Source organism: Marmota marmota, unplaced genomic scaffold (assembly GCF_001458135.2).
Source record: "Marmota marmota marmota unplaced genomic scaffold, marMar, whole genome shotgun sequence".
NCBI lineage: Eukaryota > Metazoa > Chordata > Mammalia > Rodentia > Sciuridae > Marmota > Marmota marmota.
In genome coordinates, this window is record NW_026000103.1 from 1,619,978 (window position 1) to 1,644,666 (window position 24,689).

General features: G+C 40.4%; 1 protein-coding gene across 3 annotated transcripts in view; it reads left to right on the forward strand.

Moving 5' to 3' along the window:
* Slc24a2 (solute carrier family 24 member 2) overlaps positions 1–24,689 on the forward strand; it is a 224,211-nt gene that overhangs the window by 137,316 nt on the left and 62,206 nt on the right. For 2 of the 3 annotated variants that reach the window (XM_048783895.1, XM_048783897.1), the window contains exons 3-4: positions 1,455–1,493; positions 4,153–4,261. In XM_048783895.1, the coding sequence (XP_048639852.1) occupies positions 1,455–1,493; positions 4,153–4,261 (148 nt within the window). The remainder of the gene's footprint in view (positions 1–1,454; positions 1,494–4,152; positions 4,262–24,689) is intronic. The other variant, XM_048783896.1, reaches the window with a different exon arrangement.

A 24,689-nucleotide genomic window follows, 5' to 3' on the forward strand; every position in this document is an offset into this window, starting at 1 on the left:
TATATATATATATACATATATATATAGAGAGAGAGAGAGTAGTGTTCCAAAGTCCCAAACCACATATCTATAAAAATCAATATTATTTAATATTTAATTGAATGTCTACAAAATACCTAATATTAACTTCATTATCTAATTTACTTTTCTTAAAAATTACATGTGAATTCAAATCTGCATTCAGTTTTCTCACTTTCCAAGATTTTGAACACACTAATCATAAAAAATTACATATGGCCAATAATTTGAAATTCAAAATGTTAAGAACCCTCTTCATTTTTTACACAGGAATGTCTAATTTCAGGGGGTATATGGAAGCATTTAGTGTTCTTTATTTGATGCATGTGGTCAAACCTAAAAAACAAGAGTCTACAGCTCATGAAGGTTCTAAAACAGTTCTGCACCTCTCACCTCTTCTTGGTGTGTATGATTATTCCTGCAGATGCGTATCTGCTCAGATTCTAATAGGGAGGACCAGAAGGCAAGGTGGGGTGAGGGAGGTTCTGCTTTGCTGTTGCTGTAAGCACCCATAGTTGAGGTGAAGTGACAGGGCAGGGGTCTAAGTCACCTGTGTACCACTGGAGAAATCACAGGATGATGCCCAGTTCTGCTTAAGACCAGGAGTTCACAGAGATGGAGAAGCACAGCCATCAGCTGGGTCATGTGGGAATTCTAGTGTCTCCTTGTCTAAACTGCGTTCTTTCTAAGAGGTGATCAGAGCCTCTTGTGCCCTCGTGTTCTAGCCAACCCTTCCCAACTAAACAGAACTCCATTTTAGAATAGAAAATTGCAAGTAGAGAGAACACGAGAAAAAATGGATTATCTAACTTCCAAGTATAGTTGATCCTGGTCTTTAATTCAGCAACGTAACTTCTTCAGGTCTTGTTTTATTAATGATATATGGGATAATGAATACTGACTCCCTCCAAAGATGGAAAGTGACCCTTCCATGTAATCCCATTCCCTCTAACAATAACCACTAACAATATTTTTTGCAGATTTTTTCCTTTACATATAATAAAGTATTAATAATTTATCCTATGATGTGATGTAGTAATGAATAAGGTTTTTAAAATAAGTTTTCATTTAACAATATTTCTTAGATATTACCCATTTCCGTACCTGCAAATTCGCCTCATTCACTTTGATGATCACATGGTATTCCATTACATGTCTGGGCTGTAATTTACTTAAGTGGCCTTTATTGCTGGACATTTGAGTTGGCCATTCAACTTTGACCTGTCAAGAGAATGGATGATGTACCTGAATATGCCACTGTATATCATCTACAAACATAAACGCTTTGCCCCCTGTTTTGTCTTAATTCATCCCAAGAGCAGCAAAAAATCAAATCTTTCTCTATAATGGCACTTATTATTAAATGTAAATCCTATATGTAATTTGTCTTTTATTTATTTATTTGTCTTTTGTTTTTGCCTTTTCCTCTTATGCAGTCATCTACAGCCAGGGACAAGGATGAACCAGCTCTACCGGTAGGGACCAGTGGCCCTGTCTGCCTGTCCTGTGCCTGTGGAGAGCGTGGGGCTGGGGTGGGAGGAAATCAAACTGTATGGTCAGCAAATCATCCTCTCCCTTGGAATACATATATGGTTTAATCCACTGGGTCAAGTGTACACTCTGTCCTACAATGAGTAACAACTGAATTGTGACATTTGCTGACAATTATTTTTGGTCCTAGGTTTCGAAAGTTTGAATTCTCTCTACCATTGGGCATGAACTTTTTCATGAAAAAGTTGAAAGAGAAATTTCCAAACTACATTCCAAGGGATGTTGAATTGATATTTGGTGGGGGACAGCGTGGAATCTAATGCTTGATAAGTGTCTTGTGTGTCGCATGCACATACTTTTTAATTTAAAATTTCTTTTGGTCTCATCAAAAGAAATGCTGCATGAAACTTATGTATTCAATATATACATAATGCCTGAAAGAATGTTTTAAGTTCTTCTGTAGATAGAATTCTATTCTATTGACGGATGCCCACAACAGAGTTCTTCCAGTTTCCCAGAATAAAGACACAGTAACAATAGTTATGAGAGATAATTAGCAACAGACACAATTTCCAGTCTCTGTCCAATTAACATATCCTACTTTGTATTGTGCATCCTGGCAAGGAGAAGACCTCTGAGTCCTTGTGTTTAGATATCAGTGGTTACATTTCAACTTTATTGAAGTCTCCTAACCTTAATACATGTTAAGATATATACTGAGGTATATATATTAATATCATGAACCCTAATCATCTGAACCCTCTATAACTTAATAGTTAATCAACACATTTAAAAGTGTTACAGATTTTCAAGGCTAAAATGACCAGTAATGAAAATATTTATGTCCCTCTCCTTCCTCCTTTAATGCTCAAAGCAAAGACATAAGATATTCATTGAGAGCCCAGAGGATTCTAGTTCCAGTCCCAGGCTACAGGCACAAACCTCAATGTCTTCCATTGAGGAGTTCATGATCTCTTTCACTATTTAGGCACCTCTGATTCTTCTCTGAACCCTGTTGAGTTGGAAATATAATTTTAATAGAAAAAGCAATTATAATAAATCTTATGTCTACATGTACCTCACATTGAGATTTTATCCATATTTCAAGCTCACTACATGTTTCATATTTACCACCAAATGTTTGGACCCATGATCATTAATAAATATCTAACAAAATAAGGGACATGTTGGCAACAGTTTGGAAACACTACCAAAGTTACCAGATCTCATTAATGGAAGACTTAGTGGTCTAATGTGTGTCTTGAAACTCTAAAGATGACCTGGTTTAGCATTTTCTAAATATAGTTAATTATGGTGTCTCTTATGAAATTTTCTTAGAAAGCCCCCTTGAAGGTTTGAAATATAGTCAAATATTTTGGAAAACCCTACAATATGGAAGGTTGGAAGACTGTATTGAAAATAATATTTTATTTTTATTTGACTCCAGAAAAATTCCATATCAAGCTTTTGGACCAAAATTTCAATAAAAAGTTAATTCATTTGTATTATAATACCTCCTTCCCCCTTAAATCTGTCTATCTATAAAGCTTAGCTGCCTCTGAGCATCTTCTCCTGTGATAAGCAGCAAAAAAATCCATCAAGAGGAAGAAAGTAGTTTCTCTTCAAGAAAAAAATCTGTCAAAATATAGTGAATTTATGGTGAGATTTTTTTAGTCTATTTGCTTTTGTAGATAAAAGAAAAAGAGTGTGCTGGTAAACTCATCTCTAGAAGCTCATTCGTCCACTCACATCTCAGATCCATTATTTGGGCAAAGAATCACAACTAGTATGAGTTTGTGTAAAGAAAGAACCCTCTCTCCTCCTTGGGAGCCAGGAGGATTCTCCAGGGATCCAGGGTAGAAGGCCTTGTCTCTTCAGCTTTCACTAAAACAAAGCATAGTGCTTTCTGAATTAGAGCTGTGGTCCCCAGGGTTGAGACAAGGTCTCCCCAGAGACATGCAAGCTGATCCTTTGGGGATCAAGGATAAAGATATTAGCATCGTCTTGATTTACTTTCTGTATCATTCTTCTTAGTTTAAAAATAAAACATTGTATATGCTCATAATTTAGTGTGTTTATGTAGATAGGGATATTAATGTGAACATTGATATCAATATAGACTTATTATATAACTATAGTTTATTAATATGGATATTGATGTTGATATACACTCAAGAATTTTACCAATGGCATGCACCAATCCAAAATTTTAGAGATAATCCACTTCTTTAGTACCAGAAAAAGCAGACTTGAAACCCACACCTCTGTCTCTCATTTATTGTCTGTGTGACTTGGACATTCATTGCACTTCTCTAAGAATGTTTCCTCCTCTATTTAGGACCAAGACTTAATAGTATCTACTTCATGGGGCTAACTTTGAGAATGAGATAAGCAAATGATGTGTTGCATGTAGCACGTTGCCTTGCATTCACTAAGCTCTAAAACAACTGGAAGCAATTAAGTCTTTTAATAGGAGAGGTTGTGAGAAAGCTATCCCCACAGGAGGTTAGAAATGTGCTCTCAAAATCTTTGGTTGAATGACATATGATCCTGTGATAGAAATGAGTGTCCACCAGGCCAGGTGAGGGTCTTATCTATAATGCATTTCTGAGAACTAACAATATCTTTGGTTTCTCTGCTCAGGCTAAGCCGCGCCTACAGCGAGGTGGAAGTTCTGCTTCCCTCCACAACAGTCTCATGAGGAATAGCATCTTCCAGCTCATGATACACACCCTGGACCCTTTGGCAGAAGGTAAACATCAGGCTTTGGTGTGGGAGCTTGTGGTGGGGGAAAGAGGACATCAAAGGATTTCCTTCACAAAACATATTGACGCCTGTCAAATTCCTCTTGGTTAGCATCTACCAGAGGAAGCCCTGACCTCTGATGTGCTTTGTGTGCCACAACTCAGTTCATGGTGGGTGGCATTGTACCAGGAGGAGGATGTGAGTTCCATGTGCTGTTTCTGTCTTTTGATACCTCCAGGATGAATACAGTTTATTATGAGGCAGAGGACAGAAAGGTTTCCCTCCCATCCAGCTACAGTAGCAGTTTTCCTTTATCATCCTAAGTTTCAAAACAGAATTGTTCATGCAGAGAAGTTGTGTGCCTTAAAAAGGAGAGAGAAAAAGAACTCCAGGATTTAGGAGGGCCACGAGTAATTTGAAGAATTATGTTCACAGCAGAATATTGATATTGTACTGATTTTTTTTTTTTTTGGCAGTTGAAGGAGGGGTGGGGGGAGAGAAAGCATCTAAACATCCAAAGATCTTTAAGGTAACTGATAAGGAACAGTCATTGGAGACCCAAAGAGCCTGGGTCACCTCCCAGGGTAATTGTAAATACCATCACAAAAAATCCAGTGTGGATTTTCACAGGTTTGCTTGGTGCAATGAAGCCAAACACATTGTTTCTTCAGTTGCATTTCAGTTTCCTAAACAATTCATTTTTCCACTAGATAAATATCTGATGTGTCAAATAAATATCAGAGTTTTGCCAGTAGCAAGAAGTTCTGATATAACCAAGTCTGTTCTGCTTCACCCCGAACCTTGCAATGAGGCATAATGTTACACAGGCACTAATAGGGATCCTGGGGAAAATATGGCCTGAGAAACAGGTATGTGTATAGAACACACTCGCTCCAGTTGTCAGTCCTACCACATTCATCAGAGATCTCAAACAGTTTCAAGCTTTGCTAAGTAATTTCAAGGACACAGGCAACCAAGAGTCTCACATGATGTTAAGAAAATTCTGGAACTCCAAAAAACAATTCCCTGGTCCTACCTTTTCTCAGTGGACACACGCCTATCCCCCAGAAGAATAGGACCACAAGGTCACCTCCCTCTGCAGAGCATGGAGCATTTCTGTTATGAAGCCTCTCCCTGTTACACCCCAAAGTGTTGTGCAGCTGATGAGGAGTCCCCCAGTACACCCTGCTGCATAGATTTCATTACTGTTTGCAAGTGATAATCCTTCCTTGGGGCATCCTAAATACCATTACTCTATTAACCCAGAGGTCTATTAACCCAGACGGGGGCTTTAGACCTGCTCACTAGCCTTCTTCTTTCCCTTGAGTACAATCACAGAGGAAAGAGTAAAGGAATCGCAGACCAACTGCCACAAAGCAGTCTTTGCGTGACTTTGGGCTAGGCAGGATCCCTCTAGAACCTGGCTTCTTCATCTGCAGTAATATTTCTCATTGTCAGGCACTTTACAGTTGATAAAGCATGTTCATACTTGTAAACTTTGCGTCACAATCACGCTGCCTAGCTAACATTATTCTCCTTTCATGAAATATTGGACCTCCACCCACCCCCGCACAGGCTCAAGTTTCTCTCCTGTGCTCCCTGTGCCTGCACTTTCTTCCAATCCATCCTCACCGCTTCCCCCAGAGGCTACCTAGTGGGTCTTCACTTCTTCTATTGCCTCCATCTACACACAGTTTCCACACAGCAGCCCAAGTCATCTTAAAAAGTAAATTGGATTATGTCCACTCCCGTTTATAATCTTCAGCGGTTATCAGGGCTCTTAGGAAAATTATGAAACCCTAGCCACGGTCTACATGATCTGCCTTTTGTTCCAAACTCAGTTGGGCCCACTTTGTTTTAACCACAAGGGGCTTGCCATCTTCAGACAGACGCCTCTTCTAGGCCTCGGGATCTTTACAGTAATCTGTTCCCACCACCAGGGCACTTTTCCCTCCCTCCACCCCCTCCCATTTCCTCCAGCTGTACTTCTTCCATTATTCCTGATCATCCGGTATAAATCAAGGCCCCAACCCTCTCCTCTCAGTGCACTCTTTAGTTTTACCTTATCGCACACTTTAGAATTGTGTGGTTATGTCTTTTGTTGCCTGGCTGCCAGGATACAATAAGTTTGCTGAGAGCAGGGGCTCTATATTATTCACCAGTTGTCACCAGATCCTAGCAGAGTGCGTAGTAGCTGCTAAGGCTACAAACCTAGCCAAAGTCATGACATTGAACTGATAGCCACATGCTTCTGAAGCCTGTAAAGCCATACCTTAAAACTGTAGGTGAATTATTTCCTGGTTATTTTGAGCTACCATCTTCTCTACCCCCATTTTCTTCTACCCCCATTGTTGAGAGAAGAGAGGAATCATTTTATCTGCCCCCAACTCAATCAAGAGCAAGTGACCGTTTATTTGGGGCAAGGCAGTGTTATGTAGTAATTAAGAGGAAAGACTCAAGTCCACGCTCTGGATTCAGATCCCAGTTTTGCATTTACTAGTTGCTTGACCTTGAACAAGTTACTTCACCTCTCTATACCTCAGCTTCCTCATCTGTAAAACCAGGATGATACATATCAATATCTGCACAGTAGGGTTACTGTAAGGATTATAGGAGTGAATATGTACACAGTTTTTAACATGTTGCCTAGCATACCATAAGTACTATAAACAGGCTTGGAATTATTTTACTTCATTATTTTGAAAAGTGATATTTTTTTAATTTTGTAATATTCAAAAATTATAGTGAAAAAAAATCCTTCCTCCTCCATCAACACCCAACCTCAATTTTCTCCATTTCTCTTGAAGAAACCACTGTTATTAATTGTTATCAATTTCTTGGGACTCTTTCCAGAGATATGCTAACATATATAACTTTGTGTGTGTGTGTGTGTCCTTGCCCACAGGTCCCGGCCATCTATATTTCTCTTTTTGTTTGGAGGAATTCAGTTTGTGATAGGGCTTGTTTGTATTTTTCCTGTGTAGAGGGGAGGTTATGTTTTGTTTCTGTGAGATAAGAGGAAGCGAATCTGGGTTGTCTCGGAGTAGGGCCCTCAGTTATTTTCCAAAACACCTGGTCCTCGTGGAGCTATGCTGCAATTAAGCTGTTTATTCCTGCCGTGGTGAGCTGTGCCTCCAGAATCTGAGCTCCTATTTTCAAGGTGAACCCTCTCCCTGAAAGACATGGAGGGCTCCAGTCGTGAGAGTCTGAGAGATGCTGAGAGCTCTAATCAGTTCTGGACCTGAGTGATTAGAAAATATGGAAAGCACTTGAGTGCTTTAAAATTGCTCCATAGCACACAGCCAAGAAAACAGATTGCTCTGGTATTTTTCCCCAAAAATTCACAATCATTTTCCATTCCAAGAAGAGCCAAAAAAACATTAACCCACAGCTCTCAGAAATAGTCATCTCTCTTTTACTTTGCATCAAACCACTTGAATTCACACATCCTTGTGCCAAAATGCTACCTTTGAGTACCATAGAGCTTACAGGTTACAGCACCATGTTGATTCCAGGAACATTACAGTAGCTTCCCTTCTGTGCCCAAAGACAGTCCACTGATGTTTCTGGCATTCATCTGAGTAATGCATAGGCTCCACTGGTATCAGCAAGCATTCACAAAGGGACATATTCAACTGCATTTGAAAACATCATCTAGGACAGATGGCCTAGGAAAACACATTTCCCTTTGTCTCATCTCTGCAACTCAGGTATTTTTTGTCTTCTAAAATTCAGTGATTGAGTCCTTGCTAAAAGCTTTCATTAATGGTTGTTGGTTCGGCCTCTGAGTCTGAGGCCCAAGATCCAGCAGTGTTTGTGTTTCACTCATTTATTGAAATGTCACAAAGCACCCAACATTCAGTGGCTTAAAACCACTACCACATTATTATTGCTCATGATTTTGTGCATCAGAAATTTGGACAGGGATCAGGTGGGTGATTTTCCTGTTCTATGTGGTATTGGTGGAGGTCATTTGGTGGTATCCAGCTGGTGGATAGGTAGGTTAGAAGGTCCAAGAGTGTCTCACTCACATGCCTGGCATCTTTAAAAGTACAACTGGAAGGCTGGGTTTAGCCGGGTACCCACATAGCCAGACTTCTTACGTGGTATCTAAGTGTTCCAAGAACAAATCTTCCTGGAAGCCTAGGCAACAGGTACAAGGTTTGCATGACCCGGCCTGGGAAGTCCCAGAACATCACTTCTACTACATTCCATCAGTCAAGCAGTCACTAAAGCCAGCCTAGACCCAAGGAAAGATTTGCATCTCTACCCTCTCAATGGGAGGAATACAAAGAATTTGAAGCCACTTTAATTCAACCCAGACTTTTTCGGAGATCCACACCATGGATTGTGCATTGTTGTTTGACATGCCCTGGGCAGTCCACACTGTGTGGAAGGAATATGCCAGTCAGTCTGCCAAGCAAAGCTGAGCGGTGCCTTTTCAGGGACACAAAATTCTGAAAGGGACATTTTCATGAAAAAGAAGGAATCTGCCTACAGCTTTTAAGAATGGTTGGAATAAAGATTTTGGAATAAAGATATTACTTATATTCATAAGTAAGCCTTGGGGAACTAGATTTATCAGTCTTTGAGATTACACCATGATTCTCTGAAATGATCTTTCTAAAAAATTCACTGTCCTGTGCTGATTTTAACATTTTCTCTGAACAAACTATCATGCTTTCCTAGGTATACATCTTTATGAACCTAAAACAAAGATGCTGGATGTAGCACTCTGGGAGTCAAGCAGCCTCTCCTGTCAATTTGTCTCATTTTAAAATACTAACATTTGCAGGGTGCTTACTGGCAGGCCAGGCACTCTGCTGAGTGTTGCATGTTAACCAACTTATCCTTAGCCCTGTCCCACTCCATCATATGCAGGAGGACACTGACGTGTCTTACCTCACTACTGAGGCACAGGAAGCCTGGCAGAGCTTGGCTTGAACTGATGTCTGCCTGACTCTAAGTTGTGTTGGTGCTTCTTATACTCTTGTGCCTCCTTGTACAGCCTCATGTCCAGCTCAGTGTTCCTTGAATTCTTGGTGTTGACAATGACCTAAATCCCACACACCTCAACCTATCCCTGGACCAGTTATGCATGACTCAATCCAAAAAGGTGTGGGTTTCCCACTGTAATCCCTACACAGAAAAAGGAACCCATAGCCAATTCTACTCTGAAAGGGTTTAATGACCTAATGATGACAACAGAGAGATTGATGTGGGGACATTTGCTCCCTCTCAGCATGTGCTCTAGAGTCAGAATGCCTGGGTTCACATCACCTCCATCTCTTGCCCTGAGATCTAGAGCTTTTCAGCCTTGTGGACCTTAATTTTCCACTTGTAAAACTGGATACTTGCAGCAACACTGTTATAAGCATGATTGCTGTCACTCGAATTTTTATGTCCTGGTTTCTTCATTCATAAAGGGGGGAAAGATAGTTCCACTCTCCTAAGTTTAGGATGAGGATTCAATGCATTAATACCCCCAAAAGCATGTAGAGAGAACCCCGTGACTATTGGCAATTATTTTTCAGTTAAAATGGTATTCTGTGTCATTTACCAGAATCCAACTGGCTTAACTTAGTAGTTTTTTAGAGCTTAATTATTCTTCTTCAACCAGAGTCCTGGAGTAAGCAGTACAAGGCTCTGCCATCAGGGACCCAGTCGCCTTCTGCTTTTTTTATTTTTCCATCCATAGCGTGTGTCCCTTATCTTCATCCTTGTAGGTGGCAGCTAGTCCCCTCTCCACACTCCCCAGCATCCAGCATCTGTAATCTGACAGGAGGAAGGGGAAGGGGAGGACAGGGAAGTTCTGTTTTTAATCAGAAGACCATCAGGATTCCTGGAAGTAGACTTCCACTTACATCACATGACACAGAACAACACGATGTGACCACCCCAGCTTCCAAAGGAGCCAGAAGCAGGCACACCGCCTCCGCACACAGAAACTAGGCTGTGCTTGGTTAGGGAGAAGGGAGGGTGGACGTTAGGAAAGCAGCCCCAGTGTCTATCGCCTTGATATTACCATAGGGAAATTTCACTCCAGTTTCTCTTGTCGCTGTTGTTACCACTCCTACTTGTGAAGACGTATGCTTCCTTTGTCAGAGTAGAAAAATCTCTCCTCTCCCCAGGTTTGAAGTAAGAGGAGAAAACATGCTGGGAATAAAGATGCTTAGGATTGGCCTTTTGCAACAAAGACAAGCATAGGAGAAAATGGTGGAACTTCCCTCTCTCCAGCCTGCAAGCCCTGCTGGTGCTGTTTCACTAGCCAGGGTTCAGGGAAGGGAACACTGCACCATGTTGGGTCTTGTGATGCTCCTGAAAGCCCCTGCAACCCAGGCCCTGCTCCCTAGACTGGGAACTGGTAGCTTATGAGGCAGATGACTATCTATCCCAGAGACCTCAGAGTAAGGGGTACCACAGTCTTCTCTGGTGATCTGTCACCTTAAGAAAAAAAATAGAGATAATATTTGCCTAGTGAGCTATCATAGAGCTTATTTACCGACAGGGCTGAGAAAGTTTAGGACAGCAGCAGGTCCCCATGTAATTCCTCACAGGGAATTCTCTTGAGGCTCTTTTTCCTAATAAACCTTCAGAACCCTGTAATAAGATGTCTTAAAAGGACACTAGCCTCATATTACAATGCCTGCCTTATTTGCCATTAAAAAGACAGGCAAATTTCCCCACGGTAATTTCACATCATCAGAGCTAATCTCTGTGCTTCCCGGCCAACACACTGTCACCTTCCCTCAGAGCAGTTGGGGAGCTTCCCAGGACAGCTTTCTTCCCTCTCTGAAGTAACTGTGACATTCTGATGTCATCCTTCTCCTGGCTTTCAGTCTGGTTTAGGCAATGGGAAGAAAGCAGGTGGCTTCAGTGACCTCGATTCTCCAATGCCTTAATTGGAAAATGAGTAGCAAATACCTATTTTCTTTACCACCTTCCATGGTCCCTAGATCATGGATTTTCATTTTTATTTATTTTTTAACAGCAGGGCCCTTTTGTTCAAAGGAACTTCCACAGAGAAGAGTGAATTTAAATGTTTAGCACTACGAGGAGTTTACTCATATCAGGTCCTTTTATCAGTGTGCCTAATTCAATAGCCTTCCTATAGATCAGCAATCACAAATTAAAAGAAAGAAAGAGTACACTCACAAATGTGACAGAGCCCCAAAGTACCTAGGACTTTTATGCAAAAATGATCACCATCACCATCCTTTCTGATAAACATAAAAGAAGAGCTAAATAAATGTTAATATATTACCAAGATAGCCATAGTTCTCAAACTCTAAGCGCAATGCAATCCTAATTGAACTTCCAAAAGATATTATTTTGGAACTTCATAATTTGATTTGTAAATTAATGAAGAATAAGATGAGCAAAGACATTTTTGATAAAAAGTAAAAAAGGAAGGTATGCCCACCAGACAGCGAGGCAGCATAAATCAGCAGTTTTGGGATGTTCTGGTTGAAGCATTAGAGAAGACGGAGGAGAGGCTAGACCAGAGGCAGCCAGGGTCCTCCCTGAAGTGGCTTGAGGGGCCTGGAGGATGTTTAGACTGCTCTTGTTGAAACATGGTGGGCAGGAGAGGGAGGAGCTCCCCAGAGTAGCAGAATCGCCCATTTGAAGGACAAGGCCTCATTCCTGAAGCAGTGGAAGCACACATTTACAGGTGTGACCTCACATCATGACAAGGGGCCTGGTGGGCATCCAGTGCAAGCATGGTAGCTGGCACAGAATAAGCACTCAACGCAGGTGAGCTCGGCTTGCCAGATCTTGAGGAAATCCACACAAATTCTGTGTGAACCTCGAGGAAGGACCATGGGGGAAGTGTTCCTGGAGACAGTGCATCTTGAGAGCGGGTTCTCGAAGAAGGTGAGCAATGTGGGCAGCAGAGGAGCTGGCTGGCTCAGGACGACTCAAACCTGTGGATTGTTGCCCATCCCCAAACCAGGGCTCCTTTGCCATGAGCTGGCATGTGGCTATGTGCCCACTGTGCAAACATTCGAATAGTCCCTCCTGTTGAGGGGTGCTGGGGATGTGTGTGTGTGTGTGTGTCCCCATGTGTGATTTAGGTGTAGGAAGCTAGGGGCTAAGAGACGATGAAAAAAAAAACAAACAGGGAGTAGAACTGTGAGTACTTCTCAGCACCACATAGTCACCTATGTGATTCTCTCAACAATGGCTGTGGGAATTCACATGCGATTGACCTCTGAGGAAACTGAGGTTCCGAGAGGTGGCATGACCAGTTCACAGTCCCCAGCTGTAGGGTTTGACTTCAGAGCTAGAATGCCCCCACCCACAGAGGACTCTGATCTAGAGCCACATATGCCCATCTGCTGTACACAGAACCATATGTCTCTCTATTCTGTAAACTCATTCTAGTTCTGTAACATATACATTTAACGTCAACATGGAGCTGACACTAAGATTAAACTTTCACTTGCATGCTGGGTTTTTTTTTTTTTTTTTTTTTTTTTTTGCCTCTCACTAAACACTAGAGCTTGTTATTTCTCCCAGTTTCTGTTTTACCAAAAAAAAAAAAATGCTTAAAATGAGCTTTCATACATTTTCATTTGATCCCACAGAAAACCATTTCATGCCTGATTCATTCAAAATGTAGAGAAGTTGTCCCTGAAAAGCAATATTGTAACATTTCTTTCTGTCCCAAGTTGTACATCAGTTTAAATTAGCAAGAAAGATGTTTGCATTCAGACTCAGCCCAGTAAGTGAATATGAAACAGGAGAGAAAATCTTCATGGGAGAAGGAAAAAAATCCAATCTACTGGCCACAGTTTAATAAGGTGACAGTAGTAGAAATCCCTGGATAGAGGAAAGCGGGCTATTAATGCCTCTCACAGAGCAAACACAAGACAGGTTAAAAAGCTCCTCTCTGTAGGGAATAGTAGCGCATTATTCCCATATTTGAGCACCAAAGATGGTTGAAATTGAATCTGCCTTAGTTATAAATAAATATCATTTGGGACATAAAGAAATGTGAATAGTTTTACTGAAATAAATGCTTTTGAGCATGGGAATGAAAAAGACAATGAAGCATCCATAAAATTATGGTTTTGTGTTTGTTCTCTGGCACTTACCTTCAAAAAGTACTTTCTTCAGAAGGGAGGACTCAGTCCCCAGAGATGAAAGGCAACTGTCACAGACATCATTCAATATGTAGGAGACCAAAGAATTAGGGCAATCCTGCAGGTGAAAAAGCACTTCATGTTACCCAAAACGACCCATTCAAAATTTAGATACATGAATGTCATCTGTGATACGGAATATTCATGGTGTTTTCTTCCATGAATATGAAAGGCATTTAAATGAAAGAGACTTCTGATCATCTACTAAATGGCAGGGCCTCACTTACTGAACTGCAGGTCAAATGATTTGCATTCAGCAAGTCACACAGCTCTTCCTAGTTGGCTTTTCTTTTCTTTTTAATATTTATTTTTTAATTGTAGTTGGACACAATATTTTATTTATTTTTAATGTGGTGCTGAGGATTGAACCCAGGGCCTCGCACATGCTAGGTAAATAATCTACTGCTGAGCCACAATCCCAGCCCCTTCCTAGTTGGCTTTTCCATCTGGGGTTTGCACTGAGCAATGCATCAGCTCTGGATGCAGAACACATTGTAAACAATGTTCAAGTGGCTGTCAGGGGACCGTTTCTCTCCTGACCTCACATGATCAGGTTTACCACATCAGGGCTCTTCACTTCAGCTATTAAAAAAACTCCCCCCAACGCACACACACACACGCACACACACACACACACAGAGTTCTTTACAGGTTGTTTTGAACTTATTTTATACATGTGCACACACATGCATTTGCAAATAGTCAAACAGCATTGTTGTTTATATAAAGCTGTTGTTTATAGAGGTCTACATCAGATTGCTTTGTGTGTGTGTGCACATGCACACACATATATATACATTCACATATCCACCTACTTATTTACAAAACACTTTCCCATTGCAGGCCTTCATGAGAGGCAAACCCACTGGTAATGTTTCTCTTTATAAACCTCCACTATAGACAAGTTTCTGGGGCAACATCAACCAGTGCTTGCCCCAGACTTGTTAACTTGTAAGAAAACAGTTTAAATGCTGTAGCTGAATTTAACCTTTAGCAATGCAGTTGTAGTACCTATGCAGCTGCTTCTCTTTGTCACTTCTCAGAGTGGTAGCACTTAAGCCCAAGTAGTGAATATGGGTTTGCTTTAACTTTAAGGCCTCAAGTCCCCAACAATCATCATTGGCTAAATCCCATAATGAATCTAAATCCCATAGTGAATCAATCTCATGTCAGAAAACTATTTATAATGAAAATTTTCCTCTGCCATTTCTGAAATAAACAAACAAACCAACCCATGTAATTCTTTATCTTTTTTCTTGCATTGCATTTCTATGAATGATGTAATGGGTCCTGTGAAGCTTCCAATCTGGGAAAAGTTAAAAGTTCTCTTCTTAACCTCAGGACTACAACCCATCTGGTCAATGCTAATGAGGTTTAGAAGTGAAAAGCTGATTCTAGCTCAAAGGAGACCTCCTGTGGTGTGGCCATTTAGATATACTCTCTATCTCAGTGTGGTACGTGCATGGTAGCCTCTTCCTATACAGTTTTGGAGGAGCCCTGTAGATGTTTGAGCAAACACTATGGAGCCAGCCACCTGGGTTGGAATTCCCACTCTGCCACTTACTAGCTATGTGACATTGGGCAAGTTATGTAACTTATGTGTTATTCAGCTTCCTCTTTTATACAGTAGGGAAGAAAATAGTACCTATCTCTTAGGGTTGTGCAGAGTATTCAATGGAGTCTATGCACAGAGCACATAGAAGTCTATATGGAGTGCATCACCAGGTCTATATAGGTATCTGCCAAAAAATTATTTTCAGGTGTTATTTTTATTGCAACTATCATACTTTTAGATAGCTCTTAGTGGCTCAGTAATAAATCATTGAAATCTGTTTTCTATAAAAAGCAGCCTATTTACCATGTGCCAGTTATTCAGGTCCTGGTATACCTATCTATGACATGAGAACTGATTTCCTACTGATCAGCTTCTGTGGAAGTAAACATTATCCCAAAGCTATACAAATAGAATCTGTGTTCATAAAGTTCTCCTGTCTTTTGTGCCATGACAAGGAAATCACTGGACATGATACTTAACTTGTTTTCTCCCACAAAGTCCGGATTTCATCCAGGATCCACATATTCAACATGTTCAGCAGAGAAAATAAAATATTTTTCTCTTTTTGACATACATATAAAAATCTGAAAAAGCAATTACTGCGTTAATTCTTTAATCCTGCCAAAACACATAGGCCACCATTTGAGGGAGCAAGAAGATAATTGCACACCCTGACTGCTACCTCATCAGATCTCTGTCTCACTGGCAGGCGTTTGCTATTTAATCTCAGGTGCATAATTGATGATTTGTGAAACATCTTCTACCCTTTCTGTGCCTCCTGGATTTTAAACTCATTTATATAGTCCTACTTGTCCATACAGGATTTAAACAGGAGTAATGATAAATGGATTTACACTTAGAACATATGAAATTTAGAGGATCATGTAAATTGTCTTTCTCCTTTGAACTCAGTCCTTTAAGTTCTTCATCATTTTGAATTATCATTTCTATTGTGGTCAGGATCCAAGTATTGAATAAAATAGCATCCACAAAAATACCGTGGTATTGAATGCATAATTACAAGGATAGTTCTTATTCCTAATTATTTCCACATCAGTGACCTTAATTTCCTTTCTGTCCTCCAGTCTCTTTTCCTTCAATTTCATTCTGTTCTCAAATTCTCTTGCCTTCGCATACTTCTTGCTTATACCTTGCTTTTCTTTTCCCTTGGATGACTAGCATTTTAATTTTTTTTTTCATTTCATTGTTCTTCCTCTCCTCCCCTAGGACACTTTTCTTATTTGCTTTTCTAATATAGTTTGATGCTTCATGCACCAGAAAGTAGCTGTACTGACCCAATGGTTAGATATAATTTAGCTCTGAATCTCACTGCCTGGCAGAAACCACTGAGTCCAGCCAGACTGGGAGATAGGATCCAGGAGGACATGCAAGTTATTCTTTCACCAGCAAGCAGCACCCATTCTGTGCACCAATGTTTTCCATCTCACGGTCAAGGTGGTGCTGCCATTTTGTCTTTTGTGCTTAAGGTCTCTTCGGATGGCTCTTTTGCAAGGTGTAATTCCTCCTACTTTACAGAAGTAATGAAGAGGACACAAAGAATAGAGGCCAGATACATTTTCCCCTTCCCAGGCTTCTTCCCCACAGAGATGCTGAAGCAGAATGCCTGAATTTGCAGTGTTAAAACAACAAAATGGCCAGAAGTACCAAAGGCAACCAGCTAAAGAAGGGTAACAGAGCATTCTGAGAAGCGATTTAATTCAATTTAGTGGCATTTGTTGAACTCCTACAGAGTGCCAACAGCTCTGCCAAGTGATAAATTTAACAGAATGAGTATAATGATAGAAAACACATAGATTAGGGTACATTTGATGAGCACAGCAACAGAAGTGGATACTGGGCACAGGCAGGAGAACGACTTATACTAGAGGTAGAGGCATTCAGGAGTGCTGCCTAGACTAGGGAACTTCAAATTGGGGTTCCAGAAGATTCAGGAAGCTGGGAGAAGTCATAAAATTCCAACAAAAAACATAGTATACACAGGATTCAGAGGTGTTGATTTTCACTTTGTATTTTGAAAAGATTACCCTGATTTAAAAAAAAAAAAACATAAAAGAGCAGATGAGAAATGCTGGGAGTAGACATATGGTAAGAAAAATTCAGAAATGAGGGTTCAAATAAGACTAATACAGTAGTGTAGGTAAGGCCTCAGAGAAGGCAGGGGATAGAGCAGGAAGACAGAATTGAGGACTTTAGCTGGAATGACTAGGACTGGGGGTTGGATCATGGGTGTGGCTTATGGAAGAATCAGTCTTACCTTAGCTGACCAGTCCCCAACATGGATCTGGTTATGTGAAATATACCAAGCTCATTTCTCTAGGGAAAAAAAAAAAAGTTGACCTATCTGTACAGAACACCTTATAAGCACTATATTTTAAAAAAAAAGAAAGAAAGAAAGAAAAAGAAAAGAAAGAAAAAAGGAAGAGAATGAAATATTTTGTTGCTTTTAAGACTGGGTAATAGTTGTGTTTGTAACCCTTACCTCAGATTTTATAGGATTTGGTCAGAAAGTGCTCTTTTCTTGATTTTGCAAACATAATCCTTCCATTTCCAGAGATGCAAAAATGTACTCAAGATGTGAGAAGATGTCATTAGTAAAAATGTCAGCTTCCCAGCCCCCTAAAAATTATTAAAAACATATTTTAGAAATGTGCTATTAGAAGAGCTCAGACAGATTTTCTGAAATAAAAAATGAATCCCAAATGTTGCATGGATGGTTTCAGATAGTCTATGTTCTTTGCTATTCAAACTATATTTTTTCACTCTCTTTAATGAAACTATTTTATCTCTTGAAACTCCAGCTGAAAAAGAAAAGACTAGAGAAAATGTTGAACATTCAGCTACAACTCCAAATTGATACCATGGAGGCAATCATAATGAAAACAATAGCTAAAATTTATAAAGTACTTCCTATATTCCATACACTGTGTTGGGCACTTTACATGGGTTCATTTATTTATTTTTTACATCGATCCTATAAAATAGGAAATTTTGTTATAACCATTCAATAGATAAAGATGCTGAAGGTTAGACTAGTTAAATAATTTGCCCCAGAAACAAAGGGCAGTAAGTGGAGGAGTTAGGTTCAAATCCAGGTTCACTGAAGTCCACAACCCATCCTCTTACTCACTGCACAGTGCCACTTTCCTGAACAGCTCAAGTCCCTTCTGGATTTTCCTTTCAAAAACTAAACTTAGAGATCTTTCTTATCTCTTTCCCTGAGTTGCACATTCTTTTGATAATACCACAGTCCTTCTGTACTGAAAGACCTTATACAAAAGAATATGATGTTCAGAGACTTCCTTGGCATGACGTAGTTGGCCATTCTTTTTATCATTTTTCTCCTTTTACCTGTTTTCTTTTTTTCCCCTTGTGAAAAGAATGTTACAAACTTGTGAAAATAAGGTTTTGATCCTTATTTTCACTGGGCTTGGTCCCAGTGAGTGAATCATAGAGCCATATATATGAGCACTTCCAATGTTCCAGGAATCACAGAAAGAACTTTACAACAACATCATAAGGAAGGTCCAAGAGTTAGACCCACCTTACAGATGAGGATCCTAGGGCTTTGAAAGTTTAAATATTTACTACAAAGTCACCCAGCTGACAAGAAGTTAAGTCTGAATTAGAACTCAAACCTGTTGATTCCAAAACTTAGGCTGTGCTACAAGTTCTCCTTTTTCTGCACGGTGGTGATAGGCTCTGCTGATACCAGATTCACTCTGATGTTTGTGAAGATAAGAAGAATTCTATACATGTAAACTTCCTGATTAACTTGAGGTCAGAACTGATACCTACCATATATCTAGTGAATATTATATGTCAATTATGTATTGAGGACCTGTAATCTCACCACAGTCAACACAACTATGACAGTTCCCATTTATGTTAAGTGTTTAAAGTGAGTCTCAAAAAGATAAGGTAACCTGCCCAAGGTCTCTGGGTTAGTAAGTGGCAGACAGCAGGGCTCCAAACCTTACACATGGCTACCATGCTACACCATCACTTGTTTTTCTCCTTGATTCTGGAAAAAAAGAAAGAAAAAAAAAAAAACATATTCCAACAAAGAGTCAGTGTTGAAAATTATCTGAAGATTATTACTGAGGTTTTAAATTACACAATTTAACTCAACTGTTGGGGTTGTTTCTCTTGCCTTGGTTACTCATTGTTTTTCTTAAAAACTCTTTCCAGAAACCTGCTTCTTCTATTCTGTACTCTTCCCTCCTCCCTAGTCCACTTCAAATGGGAAGCAGAACAGTACGTCCAGGTCCCATTTTTCTTGCTTGATCATCAAGAGCATGTAAAATATGGTGAGATATAGCCTGAGTCATCTCCTCACCAGACTGACATCAGTAACCACTGATATTGCTAAGCAACACCACAGAGAAGCTGGCTGCGAATTAAGTGACAAATTTATAAGAAGTCAGAGTATCTGGGGACTCACTTGGACATTTTATTATGAACCATCTGGATGATCCACAGTAATGACCACACATTATTGTTCACTGTTCAAAAATGATAATTCTCACATAATTATATTGACACCTCCCTCTGTGATCCAAAACTACCTTTCGGAACTTTGCCTTGGACTTTCCAAGACTCCAGATATTTCCCTGCAAGATCATTTGGGATATTTACACTTAATAAGCAATTTCTATTCCTCTCAAATTAAAATTTAAAGCAAACAAAACAAAATCACTCTCTTGGCTTGCAAAATGGGGGAGTTGGCTGGTCAGGACTAAAGATAATGAGGGGGATTAGTCACAGGCTCATCACAGCTCAGTCTGCCTAACATGAGCACGGTGGTGGTCCTAGAGGAATTTGAGGTCTGACACTCAGTCTAATCCAGAGGTGAGCAGATTATGGTATCCTAATAGGTGAGGGATATAAGCTTTGAGGGAGACAAAGAAATAAACCAGAGTCCTTGATCCTCTGAAGCAAGGTGCCTGGAAAGAATTCCTTCTAGTTCTAACTGTTGGTCTCATTCATTCATTCAACTATTATTTGTAAGAAAATTGGACCAAGCAACATGATTTTAAACTAAGGGCTACAGACTGATATCGCCATGTTATTGTTTTTGTAATTTGGAATTAGTTGGCAGCATTTAAAAAAAATCAGGAGAGTTCACATAAAAATCCAAATATCTGGCTTTCATTGGATAATCAAAAGATCTGTCAATACACACCTGACTGCATTCCCGCATGGAGAGGAGAATTGGAGCTGAGTGACTGCTCTACTTTTTAGACATGTGCTAGTTTTCCATAATCCCCACTACTCCCTATTGTTTCCCCAACCTGCTTTGCACATCTGTGTGCCTGGCCCCTGTAGTTCATTGGTGCCTTATCAAGATGCCTACTATGCTGCAGTCACTAGGGATCTTTCTGACTCATCTTTTGTCCACCAATGTGGCATCAGCATTTCTTAGAGGTTGGGGCCTTAGAATAGTATCAACATAGGGACATAAACAAGGAAGTACATGAGAAGAGTGGGAAGATTAATCACAGCAATAACAAGTCAGTGTGTCTGAGTTTGCAGGAAACTTGACAAGGGAAGAGTGAGGATTTCATGAAGGGGCTGGATTCAAAGGGCATGAAGTAAGATGATAACACTATATGACAGCTGTGTGTGTGTGTGTGTGTGTGTGTGTGTGGTTGTAGATCCTACTTGAAACTCATTCAATAGCTGATGCCTGATGACTATTTTAGTTCATTCTGTACTTCTGTAGCAGAATACCTAGACTGGATAATTTACAAAGCACAGAAATGTATTTCTCACAGTTTTGGAGGCTGCAAAGGCCAAGATGAAGCACCAGTGGGTTTGGAGTCTGGTAAGGGCCCACTCTCTGCTTCCAAGATCTGAACACATGTCTCTGAAGGAGAAGAATGTTGCACAGTCCCACGGCAGAAGAGCAAGAAAGAGAACCCACTCCACAGCCCTTTCTTAGTGGCACTGATCAATTCTTGAGGGCTCCGTACCTCCCAAAAGCCACAACACTGTTGCATTGGAAATTAAGTTTCCAATTCATGAATTTGAGAGGATACGTTCAAATCATAGTAATTACCCACAAGCTCAGCTCTTTATTTTCCTTTGCAAAGTTCTTGCCTTCCTACCAAAAGCCTGAGAGGTTTGAATCTCATAGAACAAAAAGAAGTGCTCATTAGCATAGCCGGGAAGAGTCAGATGTGAGAAGAACACCATAGGGCAAAATCATCTCTGTTAACACCTCGCGTATGACATATATGTGCCACATATTGAGTGCAGCTGTCCCCAGGCAGTCGTGTACACATTTAAGAGCCTCTTAAGGAAGTTCAGTGCTCGAACATCGATCCCCCGCAGAATGTTAAGAAGAGCTTCTGCAATGAGTCAGTACTTTGAAAGCTTTTTTGAGTGAGGTTTAGAATTTGAAGGTTAAAATATTCCTTTCCTTCCAACTTGTGAAAGAAGTAAGGATTCTTGGTGGTTTCCTCATTTAACCTCCATCTCTTAAGGTGTGTGTTGTTGTTTTTTTTTAAGTTTTAAAAAAAATCACTGAATAGGATTTAACCAGCTTGCACTAGATGTTCAAAGGACCTAATGAAGAGGGGTCCTATTATTAAAGATGCTGGCACCACCCCATAGACATGTCTCAAAGTCATTGCTCTTTTCCTCATTTTACAGAAGACACAGGTTCAAAGAGGTCACCCAGATCCTGAGTAGTAGAGCCTTTGCATTAGCTGTCTGCTCAGTGTCACTCAGACTCACTCTAGTTGTATAGTAATGCCCCGGTAGCCACAGAGGAAGAGCCACATCAGTGCCAGCCCTTCTTGACTTCGGCAAATCTGGGGAAGATCAACAAACCAAAGCCCCCTGAGCTGCACTGCCATTTGAAGTGTCCATTTGTACACCTTATTTAAGAAATGTAAGCAGAGTGTATAGTGTGAGAAAAGCACCTTTCTGTGTTCTGCTGGGACCCATCTAAGGAGGAATAGAGTCTCTCCACCTCCAACATAGGGACAACTTGTGGGAGAGACAGGCTCCCATGCAAACATTAAAAGAAAAAGTAGGAACACTGATGATTCCAGAAGTGGAGGGTCCACATCTGCTACCCAGGGATAGTCCATATTTAAGTTCCTTAGATCTGAAAGTAGCAAGCAGAATTCATGAAGAGACCTTTTTTAAATACTGGCCCTGACATTGTGGGATATCTTTCCTTGTTGAGCCACAATTCCTATTTTAAACCTCTATAAGGAGTGTTAGATTTGTTTTTAAAAGAGTGTACAATATGTGAAGCCCCTGAAATGCCCTGCTCCATATCCCCTGGATTCTCCTTCGCTCTTCCTGTGATGCTTGTAATATGACAGCTGCCATGTCAATCGATAGTTGTGTGTGTCCTCATCTCATCTAGATTTCACAGCTGTCTTAGGGTGAAAACAATCAAGTCCCTTTGGAGCTGGGTATTCTAAGGTTCAGAGAGGTGAAGCCATTTGCTCAAAGCCACACATCTCATATGTGGCAGATCTTAGGTCCAGACCTACACTCCTGAATTCATATTCTAACTTCCATGTACTAGTGAAAATAATCCTCCATGAATCTGGTGTGATCCAGTAGTTGTACACACCGTATAAGAGGGTTTTACCAAGAAACTACAGTCTGTGTTGAGAAAGCCTTAATTTTTAGGTCTTTGTACATAGGTCAGACCAAGACCAAAAAGAAACTAGATCTTTGAAAAAAATTAAGCAATCCTTATTTTTCCCATCATCTAATACTTAAATAATAAATACTTGCTCTCATTGATTTCTTTCAGATAAAATGAATTAGCATAGGTCCTTCCATTGACTTTCCATTTTATATATCAACTTTCAAGTTCTCAAATGTAAGAAGTCATTTTTCTACTGTTCCCTGTTCTGGGATTTATGGTGGGGTAAGGGTCAAGAATGCCAGAAGCCTCAAAAGTAAAGCTAAGAACTACAATGTTGGGAGAGCTATGTCTGTGTACTTCTCAAAAAGGGAGGAAGTTAGGAGCCAGAAATGCTAATTCTAATTCACACATTCTTTAAGACTGATGGCAAAACTTTTACTTTGATTTTGGCAATCGTAAAGTGTAGACAAGAAGTCACAGGTACCTTACATCCTGGTAGTTAGATTCTGGCAAGATTGGAAGAAAGTGGATTAGTAAAGGTTCATACCTCAAAGATGCAAGAGCTTGGACACCTGTGTCCCCAGAGGGCCTGAAAGCAAGTACATGATCCGATTATAGGCTCAACTCAAACATCAGCCACTGGGTTCTGTAATGATTTTTTTCAGGCCATGTGGCCTTCTTAAAGAAATGTTTATAGAGAAGAGGTACCAGATGGGACCAGAATGATAGGACAGGTGAGCCACACGACTCTTCCAATCCTCATTGCCTCTTGCTCCATTGATACAATGAACGTTACTAGATGGGATTAAGCAACACCCTCTTGAACCTCCTCCCTTCTACCCTAAAGAAACTCAGCTGGGATCAGGCCCAGTTTGAATCCTAATCCAAATAAGTTGAAGGTGCCTTGGCTTTTCATTATGGGGAGCGTGCTGATGGGAAGCCACGTTCCTGCACAGGTGAGTCTGTTCATTCCTTCCAGCTCCTCTCAGCCTGGCTAGGCCTGGCCACAGGCTGTCAGTAGTGGCTATTGGCCACTCTTCATGAGGCATCCTGGGCTGTAGGGCAACAGCCAGGTGCGTGATGAGCTCTGGCTTATGCGTGCATGTTGTGTTTGTCCTGGTCGCATGTCACACTCCTCAGCCTGCGCCTCTCAAGGCCTGGTTCAGGAAATAGGGCTGCCTGCCTGTTCCGCATGAGGCTGCTGCTCCCCATCTCACCATCCAGTGTGAAAGACTGTTTTCCAACAGGCTGGTTTCCTCCTCCAACCTTTATTGCCTTTTCCTTCCTAAGCTACAAACACCATTTCCTTCTCTCAGGCAGAAACTGCTCCCTCGACTCCTGCCTCCCGGTGCTTTGAGTTGTCCACCTACCACTGTTGTTCTGCAGCTTTTCACTACTCTTATTCCACCATTGTTAGCCTCATTTGTGGTATGTTGTGCCCAGTTCCTGTCCCTCTGTCATCATCTAAGGAAGCAGCTATCAATCTAGATATTGCCACCGTGGCAAGAATGTATGCGTTTTATCAGACAGGAACAGTTTCACATTCTGACTATAAATATAAATATATAGTGATGATTAAATAATATGTTTGTATTTATTGATGTATACCTGGTTCCACAAGAGATGAAACTGAGAATAGTATCATCTGCCACAAATCGAGGTGTGACAATTTGGAACTGATACATGAAAACAGGTGTGCACATACAGAGAGGTTTGCATCAAAAATATGGATCCATAAAAATGCAATGGAATTTCGTCACCGTACAAAATATGGTTTACAGCCAACTTTGCAAACACAAAACCACCCAGGTTCTGTTTCCTGAGCAAATAATCATGAATGCCAGCTGCTTATTTCAGTATTTTACCTGGGAGAAGGAAGAAAGGCTACAAAAAATTAGTTGGATGATATAATTCATCAACTTACTACAAGATTACACACATACACACAACCACATCTATTATCTGTGAAGCCACTATGAATATGTTTAATATTTATGAAGGTATTTAGATCATTTGAGAATTCCAAACTTGTGCAATGTTGAATGTATAATAGACTATTGTTTCTAAAATACCAGAAAAAAAAAAAAAAAAAATAAAA